General features: G+C 40.1%; 1 protein-coding gene across 1 annotated transcript in view; it reads right to left on the reverse strand.

The window, feature by feature from the left end:
- Positions 1–8,184: 8,184 nt before the first annotated feature.
- Positions 8,185–14,351, reverse strand: part of LOC137978924 (sodium channel protein 1 brain-like) — a 29,997-nt gene continuing 23,830 nt past the window's right edge. The window contains exons 20-23 of the mRNA XM_068826043.1: positions 13,586–13,699; positions 12,894–13,032; positions 12,320–12,451; positions 8,185–10,399 (exon numbers count right to left, since the gene is read on the reverse strand). Coding sequence (XP_068682144.1) covers positions 9,087–10,399; positions 12,320–12,451; positions 12,894–13,032; positions 13,586–13,699 — 1,698 coding nt within the window. The 3' untranslated portion in view covers positions 8,185–9,086. The remainder of the gene's footprint in view (positions 10,400–12,319; positions 12,452–12,893; positions 13,033–13,585; positions 13,700–14,351) is intronic.

The raw sequence follows: 14,351 nt of genomic DNA on the forward strand, positions 1-14,351 counted from the left end.
CCATGAAAGATGCACCAATCAGACTTTTAGCGTGGTATTATCTTCCACGCAGTGAACTTATAAGTGTGCCGCACGCACGGGGCATGAAGAAAAGCAGGTCACAGTTCACCAGCAATACTGGAAAACCCTAAAACATATCACAGGGACTAACCTTAAGCCTAAAACGTGCCGTTAGTCCGTAATTAAGGTTACGCGTTAGCATTATTAAAGGGATGGTTTGGTTTCAAGAGTAGTAAAACAGTGAATCATCTTAACGGTAACCTACAAGTGTAAGTTCGAATTGTAGGTGCTCGGCGCGGCACGTGTATATAATTACGTATCATTGTTATGTAAATAGTCAACCAAAATTTCCAAAATAAATATCATGTTCAAGGTGTGAATTAGTCAACTTTGGACACGTTAGCTCAGTGGGTTAAAGAACAGGGACAAGTAATCCAGAGGTTTATTACAGTTGGGTCGGAGTTCAAGGCTAACTGCGAGAGTGACATATCATGGGATAAAATGGCAGAAAAAGCCGAGCGGGATCTGGAAATAAGTAACAAGACGAAGGGATAGAAAGGGGGAAAGCTGGGACAAAAACGGAGTTAACGGGTGTGGACGATGAAGGGAAAGAAGAGAGAGCGGGAGGAGAGAGAAAAAATGAGATCCGCTTTTATTCATCCCGTAAGTACAAATTACCCATGTATATATTCGGCTCTCTTTGGTATACGTATGTGTCTACAAAACAATAGCGCGAATGAATAATTAATTTATTCTGCATGCATAATGACCGTAGGGACCTGTTACGGAAATCATTCCCGATTTTTCCGACAAGTTTTCACCGCGTATCAGGCAACCTGAAAGCCGAAGGTTTCATTTAGATCATTGCGGCAAATCCGTCCAAACCTCTAAACGCTACATCCCAACAGATGGTTTTCAGGTGACGTCAATGCCGCCATTTTCGTGGACGAAAACAAGAGATCTCTCATTAGCTTCTTTTTTTCGTCCACCAGAAGTCGTACATTTCTCTGTTGTTACTGGTGTCTCTAGAGGTTGGTTGAAAACGTCCTATAACAACGAAAAATCCAGCGATCGAAGCTCGAACGAATTTCGCTTGCAGGCTGGTCGATTTGGTTGTTCTGATTGGAGCTTCGCGTCCCACAGGGCCAATTGTCATCCAGGGACTGCTCGCAGTCGATAGTTCCCGGATGTGAAGCGAAAGCCAGCTGAGATGTGCTTTTCATGCGTGGAGCTAGACATAGCACCATAATGAAAACAATCCGTCACGCTAGTATGAACACCATTAATTTATGGACTGAATTCATGTATTTTGTATTGAATAACAAAATGATTTATATACCGGTAAATAAGGTTCCCATAGTGACCAGGACGACAATCTATATTTGGTTAATTTCCATCCCTTCATTCAAATGGTCATTGAATCCTTACGCTCAATACAGAAAGCGCCAGTTTTCTCCGAGGAAAAAAACGGATTTCATCAGGAAGCAGACAACGAGAACGGCGACGGACGGACCGTTGTGTGAGATGACCTGGAGTGAAAAGACCAACTTATACTGAGAAACCCTTATTTACCACGACAGCAGGTTAGCAAGAGCCGACTTTTTTCCGGTTTACAAAACCCGTTAGCGTGGATTAAATGTGTAGCTTTTGAGCACGTAAGGGGACCGAGAACCTTTCTTCACCCTTGCCGGTTTTAGCAATGCATTCGGCTTTTCCCGAAGCTTTGCTGCATTACGAATCATGAGGTTTCCTGGTTGAGGTATATATCACAATTGCAAACCAGACAAGACGACCACAATTTAATATCATTTTGAAGTTCAGTCAGCCATCTGCATCATTTTGTTCTTTTTCCATTTGACCAAATATACAAACTTTCGGGAAATACTATTTAATTCATAAAAAGCATGAAACTATTTGTCAAAGAATGCTCTTTAGTTTTCAACTTTTGGGAGATAACGTTTACAAGTAAATATAGCTGATTCAATCAACCTACTTAATTATTTACATATTTAACTTTAAGCACATCTTTATCAAAACGACTTGAATAGGTATATGACTTTTTATTGTTGCGTCCAAAACAATTCGCTTTTTGATTTTGCATAAGGTCACCGCAGAAATTCTAGTTCTTTCCATCTGTCCAGTACTCTTCAGAAAGTACTCTTCAGAAAAAAAAATCTGAAATAGGAAAACTTTTACAGACTAAACAAAACCCGGAGTAATATTTGAATGCCAAATGGAAGGACTCAAAAGTTTTAAGACAGCTCTCGGGACGTTTTATGCGCTCTCGTTTTGTGGCGAGGCTTACACCACGTAGTAGCCGTCTTTTTGAAGTGTGAGGCGAAGCAGAGAGCTGGAACTAATTTATGGGCTCCTAATCAAGTCCAGTTTAGATGACCTATCATGTATTTTTCCAGTTTTTTGCAAATTGCTTAGATTGGCGTGGTTTTGTCCCTATTATAATCAGTTGCTTTCTTTAGTTTTTGACGATCCGTAAGCCACCGAATTTTGGCAAAACCTTGCGGATAATCAATGAATCTGGGATTATTTGTATAGTGCGGGGACAGCTATTCTTAGAGTTATTTTCATAGAGTTATGTCGTAGAGTTAGAGTTAAGTTTCCAAATCCTGAATTCAAGATTTTGGAAGCCAACATTCATTAAAGCTAAACGTTTGTTTAGGCCTAATTAGGCCTAAGGTTAGCTTTTATGCATGTTTAGGATTACTTTTGTATTTCTAAATTCAGGATTTAGGCCTTCCAAAATCTTGAATTCAGGATTTTGGAAAACTTAACTCCAACTCTACGACAAAACTCTATGAAAATAACTCTACTGCTAGTCAACCTCGTATAGTGCGCGCTAAGATTGGTAATTCGATCGAAAGCCCAGCTGTGTTCCACAGCAAGACCAACTTGGCTTCATTGTCCTCTAGCCCCGGCGGCTCAATAGTGACTACCATGAGATAAAACGCCCATCTTGCTGACCTTGATTTCTTGTTTTCCAATTCAACTTACGTACAAGGGTTACACATTAGAGTGAAAAAAAAAACGCTGGCTGTAACTTATCGCCGAGGCGGACATGAATTCGATTAAGCGAGGTATTTCTTGTTGGGATGGCACTAAAACTCATTTTCGTAGTTTCTAGTGAGCACGGGAAACCAATACGTGTAGTGAGAGCTTGAAAATGGAAAAAGCAGTCCTATGAACTGCATATGATAAGTGGAAAACGTTTTGTTTTTCTTTCCAGGAAGATGTCTTCTTCGGTCGAGGGCCTGTTTGAAACGTATTCAGTCGCACAAAGGCGTGGTGGGAACCATCGTAGTGAACTCAGAGGGAATACCAAGTCAGATCGGACCTTGACAACTCAAGCACGCTGGTCTACGCCTCTGCTTGCAAGACTCTGACATTCATGGCAACAACGTAGTGCGAGATATTGACCCTCAAAATGAACTGATTATTGGTGAGAGTCGGGTCCAGGAAAAACGAAATGATCATAGCTCCTCATTGAAGATTACCACGTGATTGTCATTCAAAAGCATCAATGAGTGACGTTGTCGACGTGCCACCCGCCCTAGCAATAATTGACTAAGGAGGAAATGGTGCGATCTATTGCAACAGTGTGTTTCTGTTTCAGTTAATGAGGGTGCGAGGCGTGAACAACTGGCTGCAGGATCTGAGCCATGGACCACCTAAAATGCCAGGCCTAGGCTAAGACAAAACAAAACATAAATCTTACAGTGTCTTTGTTTGCCATTTTAAATGCTATTTTAAGTTTCGAGTTTGAACTCAGCTGATTCAGAGGCAAGTATAGCCAATTTAGAAGGGTTTCAGTTGCGTGAAAATTTATATTTTATAAAATGGGTTTTATTTTGTCAGTAAATTTACATACGAGTGTCATTTGCGTTTTCCTGTGATGATTTTCATATCTGGGTGTTTGCTTGCCTCGGGGTTTTACCTTGGTGTAATCTAAGTATTCTAAGAGTAACATGGCCTCAGGTAACGCAATATGAGATACGGCAAGTGCCCTTGGACATGAAGGGCCTGGAACAACAAAACTGAAAACAAACCAAACTCATTAAAAAAACTCATTATCCAAAGAATATTGTTTTAGGCCTAAAGTTAGCATTTTTGTAAAGGTTTGGGTTGTTTCAGTTATTGAACCCTTCATACCCTACCACCACCCCAAGCCCCTCACGTCCAAGGGCACTTTGAGATATGGAAACAAGTCTTTGGCCAATATTCTTGGTTTTCACGAGACGTCATCAAAATTAGACAATAAGGAATTATCATTCCTTTAGAGATTTTAGTTTAGTTTCTTATTAGAACAGATGAAGAATTACCTTTACACAAATTTTCAGTTTGATAGGGTTTTTCGTCTTGTGATGAAGCAAGGTTGAGTTTCTAAGCTTTTGCGTGACACGATTTTAAAATTGCGTCCAAGAATGCTTTCACGTAGTTTAAAAAATAGGTATGCAATTCGTACATGTGGCGAGCCACTAGGTAGAAGAGGAGGTGCTGGAAACAAGGGTGTTGAGCTATGCTTAATTAAAATTTCAAAATTGGAGAGCGATGCTGGATGTGCAGAGAAAGAAGTTCACCACAATTCTTAAAATGCATATGGTCCGTCTGAGATATAGTCTTTGAAAAGAGGATGAAAAACTGTCCAATACTTCTCTCTATGATTTTTGATTCATTTCATTTACTTGTTTTTGCTTATGTTGTTTCAAAATTACCAAATCTTGAATAACTCGGCAACCAAGAGGGCTATCACAATAAAATAAACGCCGTTCTTCATCATTTTAAAAGCTCTTTCGAACAAGCAAATATAGAATTTTGTGTCATATGCACTTTAATGTTGGTAAATAGAATACACTGTGGTTTCAAAATACGTCATGCACACCAATTCTGGATCCATGCTGTTCATTTGTCACACCCATTTTAAAATTGCTGTTGTTTAATTTCCTACTGCACAATAGTAAATTGCAATGCTAGCTTCACATGAAACAAAAGGGCTCTTGACATAATTTCGAGTGTAATTAAAATAAAAATACAATTTGAAGTGCTAAACTATTATTTGACACACTGTTTTGCAATGGCAAGTCCACAGCAAGCAAAATGACCTTTGAGATAATTTTTCACTGTAATTCAATTTAGGTTTCTTTGGTTCTCTTCACCATCTCTTTAGCTTAAAGCCCTGGCCAAACTATCAAACAAAGTTGGATCCCACACACAACATTGTATGTAAATGTTGAGGTCGTGGCAAAACACTATCCAACATTGCTTGAGGAATTCAAGTTCAAGTTGGCGCTAAGCTTGAAAATATGGCGTAGCGTTTATGCTACTGGAGCTGCTTGAGGACGCAAAGGACGGATTCAAACAAGAAAATACCAAAGAATGGTATAGAGAACCTGTAGAAAAGGGTATGTTCAATGCAAGAAGCATCCGCGCATAGGAGATGAGCTCGGATCAATTTGCAGGAATTTTAAACGCTATTGAACCAGACATCTCCAAACAGAGCGACAATGATTAAGGAGCCTAAGAGTGTCCCATAGACACGGCCTTGCTTTCTACTTGGTGATCAAGGTTTCTGTCTGTTCATCAAAAACTACGACGTGCCCTTGGTCCTTGTCCGCCATCTCTGTTGCATATGATGCTAGAAGCCTAGGTTTGAAAATAAGGGCGCGTTCGATTGACCCCATTCCGGAATAAGAATACGTGGAGTGGTGATTAAAACGGTATGTTTTGCGCGTTTCGAAGCAGCAAGGATAATAAAAATATGTTTAAAATAGAATTTCAGTAGATGTTTGACAATTTTAATATGAATCTCCGTAAAAACGAAGGATTTCCAACTGATATTCCATGTATTCCTATTCCGGATTACGGTCAATCGAACGCACCCTAAGATAGCGATTCGTGATTGGCTAGCGGCGCGAACGTGACTCCATTCAGGCACAACTTTGTTGGAAGAGCGGCCAAAGACTGCATTGTTATTGGTGCGGCGAGCAGAATTGTTGGTTGTAATGTTTTATCAAAAGCAAATTCTATCCAACATTTGATCGAACTAAAAATGTTGGACGAACATGTTCCAACATGGACGGCCAAAACGGTCGAACAATGTTCGATCAAGCAAACTTGGAGCGTCCAATCCAACTTTGTTCGATAGTTTGGCCAGGCTTAATACAAGAGCCATAATGGGACAGAGACGGAAACGCCCACTCTGGTCCTTGGGATATGTGAATTTCACTTAAGTTTTTTTAGACCCGTGGATTAGTCGGAAGTTAGTTTTCCGTGAGGTCCGCAATCTTTATTCGGGGAAGGATGTAAGAGAAAAATGGCGTCGCGCGTGGAGGTGCGTTTTATCGATGAGAGCGATTTGTTATCTACGGGAAAGGTTTTGTCTTAAAAGATGATGCAGATAATCTGCTTCGCTCGATGAAATATCAGACTTTGGGGACGAATTGTTTTCCGGCGCGGACAGCGATCCTGAAAGTGAGCTTTCAAGTTCATCAAGCGCTACGTACGATCACAGCGACGACAGTGAATTCGGTGCAGGACCTTCGGCACCAAATAAAGGTGGAAGAAAGAAACTTAAAGCAAAAAGCGAACAGAGAGAAGGGAATATTAATCGTCGCACAAAAAAAATCGAAGCTGCCGAACGTCAATCCCAGTACTAGTGAAGCAACGTCGACCAGGAATTCAAACAAAAACACTAAAGGGCATCAAGCAAATCGCGGGGGAGATCATGTTGAATATTCAACCGTCGCCATTACAATGCCATTACAATGCCCCATTACACTGCTTGACACGTATCGATTAATTTTAAAATGTGCGGACCTCTCAGGAATTACACTTCCGTTAATTACAATCTAAAAAATAACTTTAGTGAAATTCACATATCACGGCCAACGCCCTAAGATTCGCTCTCTGTCCCATTATGGCTCTTGTACACGCTAAATAGATCCATTCACCGATCAATAGTTCAAGCGGGTTGCTGTCTGTTTGCAGTGCCACAAATTACCTACAATGCAGTGAACACCGTAAGAACTTGTTTGTAATACTCGCAAAAACATAAACATGCCTTGTGCAATGGGGATACATAACAGCCTTCGTGCCTCCGAAAGATAAAGTTACTTGTAACAAAATAATAATAACAAAAAACTAAAATCGCTTATCCTTCCTATCCAGATACACTAACCATGTTTTTGATAGCCTCGAAGTCGATTGATTTCATCGTAAGTAATCGTGATCAATCGCCTTTGTCCGATAATCTGTCGTCTTTTGACGGGTTTAATGTCACGTGACTGGGCATCGGGACAGGACATCCAGTTTGAGCTATAACAATGTGGTAAGCCAGTTAATGGCTTACCACAAAAAGTGACATCCGTTGAGTTTTTGCAATCTGAACAGTCCTTGTACGAGAAGGCATACTCATATAAGTGTTTATGAGCCCTCAGAAGACGATTACGAGCTTTTTTATTGCAAAACTCGATGACATATGTCTTTGTTAGCTTTCGGTCGCCAGATTTGTGCCCCTCAGAGGAACACAAACATGGCGTCTCCATACAAAGCCTTAAAATTTTGAGTAAAACATTTCTTCGATTATCTTCCGCACGAACCTGAACCTTTGCGAGACTGTGTGAATATTCATCTTCTTTTATCTCTTTGATTCCTGACTTTATTTGTTGAATGGTTTTGATGATGGTGTGACATTGAAAACCGGCAATTACAACAGGTGTAGAGAACTCACTAAAGCAATTTAGTCATGGTCAACCACATCGAGATAATTACGCTGGCCAAAAAGCTAGCTAGTGCTGGTGCCGAGTTGTGAAAAGCTAAAATAACAGAGTTCAGGAATAAGAAGGAAATGCAAATTAAATTTCTAATCCTAAGAAGTAGCATTTTTGAAAGTTCAGAACTTATTATTGAAGACATACGATCTAAGAAATGAGCCAATCCCGACACGCAATCACTTTGTACTCAACAAACGCCGAGGCTTCGGGGTGGATTGACGGGGGGTGGGGGGTGGCAGCGGTCCGATTGCATCTCGATTTCTACTGATGACTGGTTTCCGTTCAGAACGCGGTTCTGTATAACCACGTGAACTTGATGGAACTCTCTTTAGTGCTTTCATTTGAGATTATGTTGATAACATTTGGATTAAAATATCAAACTGAACAAGTGGGGGAATATCGTAATCTCATTTTGTTTAGTTTTCTTTCTATTTCATCTATTCATTAAAGGACTATTCCACTCTCGCACGAGGATTCCTTTTAGTTATTATTATTTCCATAGGAATGGTAGATTAATAGTTTATGACCTAAAGTTTCATTCAAGCGTTGCCGGAACAAAACCATCATATTTCCGTTGGCTTATTGTGGTGTATGTGCTTTGGAAACAGACAAAACAGTGTATACTTTCAAACGTTCAAGTTGCAACATCATTTCGACATGGATTGTATAATTATCAGCCCAACAATGTTTCTTACGTCTTCATCGGTACAAAAAAACACTGCTAACAATGTCGGAATCATTATATCACGCATCACCCATGCATTGGACCCACTGCATTGGCAAGGTGTATGATAACATTGTTGGGCCTTGCTGGGATCGTATAGAAGCACCATTGGTACGACATTTTCGACCATGATCTTCCACCTTTGTTCAGTCCTTGTGTTTCTGGTAGGCTCTTATATGGGTCTCTGGTCTCAGCCTTCATAAAGCTATTCCGTGCGGGCGTTGTTAGTATTCTACAACACCACGATGTCAATGTCAACGTTGTCTTCTTCCTTTGTTCCGTGTAGAAAAATTCAGACGTTCTAAATACAGCACCAGTCATTTTGTATCAAAGTAAAACTGAATACTTTTGCACCGGTTTAAGCCATGATAACGTCATTGTTCAAGATGGAATGTTTGACCATGCGTTTGAAAGACATTCTTATAGATCAGTGCTGTGTGAGAAGATCGACGAAGTTGATTATTCTCAATCAAGACATTGTATACATTTTATAATATTGTCCTATACTAGATATCATGATTAGTCAATCATTTAAAGCGATTATCATAAAGTCATTCCAGATGACCTCTGCCTGAAGACTATACACTATCACCGTCTGAATCAAATGGATCGTACGACAAACATCCGGGTGAGTTCATACTGCTGCGAACACTTCCGTTAGAAGTTGGAGACCTGCTTCCTGCCGTGTAGTCTGGAGCAAACCTAATGTCGTCTATTTCCTGGTCACTAGAAACGGACGACAGTGGACTACATTGGCACTTTCCAACACTTTCGCCGGAAAATCCATTGGACATTGGAAAGGTCACAACTCCACGAGTACTACGTTTATCAAGAAACTTTCTGACTGCCCTTTGCAGCATGACTGCCGATGTGAATGGGTCTCCGTATTTTCTACGGGGTGATTCGGTATTAGATTGGAGAGATTCTGTTTTTGCCATCGGCGTTTCCGCTGAAGAAACACCGTTTTCCATCGTGAACAAGCTGTCGGCATGGTTTGGTATGTCATTGGATACCGATCGTGATTTGCTCATGCGTGACTTTTTTCGAACTCCCCGCCTTCGAAAATGGTTTTCTAACTTGGAAGCAATTTCTTCGAAGGCCAGCGGTGACTCTCCATGTTTCTCCAACAAACGCTTAACCAAGCAACGAAGAAGGTCAAAACATTGGACACGATATCCCATTCTGACATTTATTCCAATTCGGACGAGTTCATGTTCATTCGGCTTGGCAATTTTTAACGGTTCGTCAAGTAGATCAACGAAGTCGGACACCTGGTTAACTTGGAGATACTGTTTACCATTCGTCACAAATGTGGCCCATTTCTGGTAATAGCTATCGAGATGTTCCTTTGTAATGATGAGACCTCCTTCCTGCACCCTATTCACGTTCTCAAGAATGATGGCAATGTACATATTCACTATGATAAGAAAAACTATGAAGATGTACGACACCAGATACATTACCGCTCCAACAGGATACCCACAGTTTCCATTTGGGAGTCCCCCATAGGTCGGATCACAATCTGGCTCTCTGAGCATGAGAGATTCGAGTATGTCATTCCAGCCAGCACCGGTTGACAAACGAAATAATAGCAACATAGATCGGCCGAAAGTCTCAAAGTTGACAGTATCGTCCAGATTCTTTTGTTTTTTAACGTGGCCAAATGTGGACATTCCAATGATTGCATATATGAAGATCACCAAGAACAGTAACGTACCCACGTTTAATAACGCTGGCAGAGAAATTATCAACGCGACCAATAGTTGACGAATTCCCTTTGCGAATTGCAGCACTCTCAGCAGCCTAGCCACTCTGGCAACGCGAAAAACTCTCAGGAGACTGGGATTTATAACACTGCTGTCACCAGTTGTGAGTTCGTCCATGGCCAAACCTAAAATAGAGAGAAAACGTAAAATACAGATTTTTTGTTTAACATTGGGAGAAGACTATTTTATTGAGAAGCATGCTTTCTGAAATGTGAAGTCATCACGTTCAAATAAAGTTATTCAAAGGTAAAAAGTAAAATGAGCTTTAACTTTATGTTTGTAGCCGGTGTATGTTTTAGGTTTTTGATTAAGTTGAAATGGCCAAAGACCAAGAATATTTATAAAGTTATTCAAGGATAAACATCTTCTAATACTTTTGTTTTGTCTATATTGTATCACTCAGTTAACCTTTTAACTACAACCATTTACTTATTCTGTCACAAAATACAGAAGAGATAGCATTAAAGTAAGGAACTAGCACTTAATTAAACTACTCAGAATAGTGGAGACTGAGTAGTTCTTTTCAATAGTTTACTAAACATAAACCATTTGATTTCCTTTACGCTCGTAGATGTGTTGTTGGGCGACCTGCCACATTTCGAATCACAGTGAGCAATTTGTTGAAGTACAATTCTATTGAGGTAGAGATGTTGAAAAAATATCTTGACCTCATTGGCAACAGCCATCATTTGCATTTCCAATAGCAAATATTTAATTTAACGCAACTTTTTCCTTTTTTGAAAAACAATGGGTATTCTCGGTTTCCACACGACGCCACGGCCGTCGTGTTCATGTCCCCAAACAAAGAACGGTGACCATGTTGGTGTCCCGACCCAATCCTCCGGGAATAGAACTCTATTATTATGCAAACGTTTTCTTTTGCTTTCGTTAAAAAACGTGGCTGTTGATTACAAGAGTGAAAACCAAGAACACGTGATGACTATTTTTCCTTCCCTCTTCCCAGTGTCCAGGTCGCCATCCCCTTTCGGAGGAGAAATTCTGCCTCGTATGCAAAGTTAGGGAGTTTAAGCAACGATGACGGCTACGTCAACGACAACGTCACAAAACAAGGATATCATAGTCGTGCTGCACGTGCGCACGCATTTCGCTGGAATTCTTTGACGCACTGGTGTCAAATGACCATATTTTAAGGTGAGCATACAATAATGAAGTGCTCATTTTCTTCCTTTACTTTAAAACCGTTCGTACCAATGCCGTTACGTAATAATTCGCCCATATTGTACTAGGTGAAAAGATGGACTAATCGCAAAATTTTTATAGTGATAGCGCTAGGTTATATTACATTTCAGAAATAACAAATAGGGGTCACCCAGTTCGTTTTTCAAAAACGTGAGCAGCTAAAGCCAAAACATGGGGTGTTTTTGCATGGCTTTCCTGCTGCTACGTTACCTTTTACGTCACAAAAAGGACCAAATCTTTTTCAGCAATAATTCTGACATGGTACCATAAAATTGCTACAAAGTGATCTAATAAGAACGTTTCTTTCAAGTGTTGAAACTGGTTTGAGCCATTTTAAAATTTTGCCAATAGTTCTATCTCAGATTGCTAATTACTATTCTACAATAAAAAAAGGGGGTCACCGAAATCATTAATGAGATATAACCAAATAAAGACGAAATATAGGGTGTTTTTGGATGCTTTCGTGTTGCCATGGTAACCTATTACGTCACAATAGTAGGCGCATTTCGTTAAGCAATAATTGGTGTTTCATATGGTGCCATAACATTGCTGTTAGGTGATACAGAGTTGTAGTGACAACCCTTCTAATAAAAAGGGGTCCTTAAAAGTAGTGAAACTGGTTTCAGCCATCTTAAGTAGCTTTAAATGCCCTAAAAAACGAAGCACTGATGGAGAGGGGGAGTAAGATGAGTGCACTGTCGACCTCAGGTTTGTCAGTTGAATTACTGTTACGAGTTATCGACATTAAATATGGTTACTTTACTTTACTGTCACTTTAGTTTCATGAGATAAAGAAATATCAATATCATACTCTTCAGTCAGGATGATTCGTTACTCATACTCACCAATTATAGAAGTAATGACAATCACAAAGTCGAAAATGTTCCAGACTTTTCCAAAGTAGTGATGTCTCAGAGCAGCGAGCTTAAAGCCAGCTTCTAAGATAAACACCAGAGTGAAAAACCAATTGAACACTTGTGTTTGCGGGACACAAGGTCACAGCATTTGTTAAGGATAATGACAATTGAAGGCTTATTGCAAACTTATACCCCATTCACATCAACAAGACATCTTTAATTAACCTGGGTTTAACAAATAAATTTCAGTCACAGAAACAAATAAACGTCCCCCGTCATTATCACAGCAAGGATTGTGAAACTGGACCTACGGCTTATAGTCCTTATCCCGGCGATCGAGAACTATTGAAAGTCAAACCATCCGCAGATGTCATTACAAAGGCAGCACTTTCTCCTCACTTATTTTAAGACCCTGAGTCACGGTTGGTCCTGCCGGTTTTGAACCCGCGACCTCCCGCGCGGTATAGTCCAATTTTCAAACCGTTGAACTGAGCGCTGCTGAATCGTACAGCAAGAACTTAATGGTTAAATTGCTTTTTGACTAATTAATGACAAAGGATATGAAGAGCATCTGTGATCCCTTTCGATTGACCATAATGCTGCCACATCATTACTGACATATTGAGCATGATGATTCCAAGGATAAATATCTCGAAGGTTTCGCTCGTTACCATGTCGTAAATCCTGCTTAAGATCTTGTTCTGTGGAGAAAAATAAAAAAGATGGCTGTACCTGGAATCTCGAAAGGTTTGGAGGGAAATCGTCCTTCAGTCACACGAATGATACAATCCAATCTCATTGAGACGAGAGTGACACTGGATAGCTTCATGATACTGATCACCTTAAGTCCAAAAAAGGAATCCACTTCCTTGGAAAATGCGGCAAAAGTGTTAAATAATAATAATACTAATAATAGGAAGAAGAAGAAAAGGAAGAAGCTACTCAATCAAATAAGAAGCGTGAGCCACCAAGAAAACAGCTGTAAACCTTTTAGTTCATTGTTTTCATTTCAGCCGAATTTTGCTATTACTTTACTGTCCCTGTGACATTTCCTTGTGCATGCGCAGTAGGCTCAATGTACGAGTTCTGCCAAGGTCAGCACAATTCTCGAACGTAATATGAAAATAACTTGTTGTTGTTATGGTACTCTTGTCTTGTGTACCATGACCGAGCAATAATTCTGGCGAACACTTACTATTACATTTATATTTGTTATATTTTATGTTTTCTCTTTAATCTACTTGCACCACGAACCTGTGGTCTGATGGAATGGTCTGGCGGTTTCTTCTTGGCTGATTCCTTGAGTATATCCACCCATTTTCTTTGAGCATCCGTCAGAAGCATTCCCATGCAACTCAGCTCGTCGTACTGTAATCGCGAATGAAAAGCTGCATAAGTCCCAGCAGAAACCCATAAGGGTTGAAACGTGTAACGGCCCCTTGTGTGCTGGGAAACAAGCTTCTGAATATTTAATTTGCTAAGTACCATATTTGGAACAACAAGAGAGAGGGGTTTCCAAATATGGTACTTAGCTCTGAAACATTCAACCAATCAGTTCGCACTGAATATTCGGAAGCTGTGAACGCGCGTTACACGTTTCAACCCTTACGGGTCTCTGGTCCCAGACAATAGACCTCTTTACAGTTGTGTGCTTAGTTACCTGGCCTTTAAATGAAAGTGAGGCTGGTGCTGACCTTTTTATGATAGACCTCCCTCCTTTTCTTATGTTAATGATAATTTTCTTATGATGTTGTTGTCATGCTAGTTAGTAAGAATTTACGTAAGAAAAACAGTGAGGTTTCTATGAAAACAAGGTCAACTCCAACTTCACTTTCATTCATAGGCCAGGTAACTAAGCACACAACTGTGAAATGGACTATTAAGCAAAGAAAAGTAATCCATACAGTGACATTGGTATTTATGCTTGGTGTTTTTTTTAAATTGGATCCACGATCCGCGCAATTTTTCCCGAAGGGCCGCGCTGCACCTAAAATCACTGACAGCAATAACTACTGTGCAT

This window comes from Montipora foliosa, chromosome 12 (assembly GCF_036669935.1).
Source record: "Montipora foliosa isolate CH-2021 chromosome 12, ASM3666993v2, whole genome shotgun sequence".
Classification (NCBI taxonomy): domain Eukaryota; kingdom Metazoa; phylum Cnidaria; class Anthozoa; order Scleractinia; family Acroporidae; genus Montipora; species Montipora foliosa.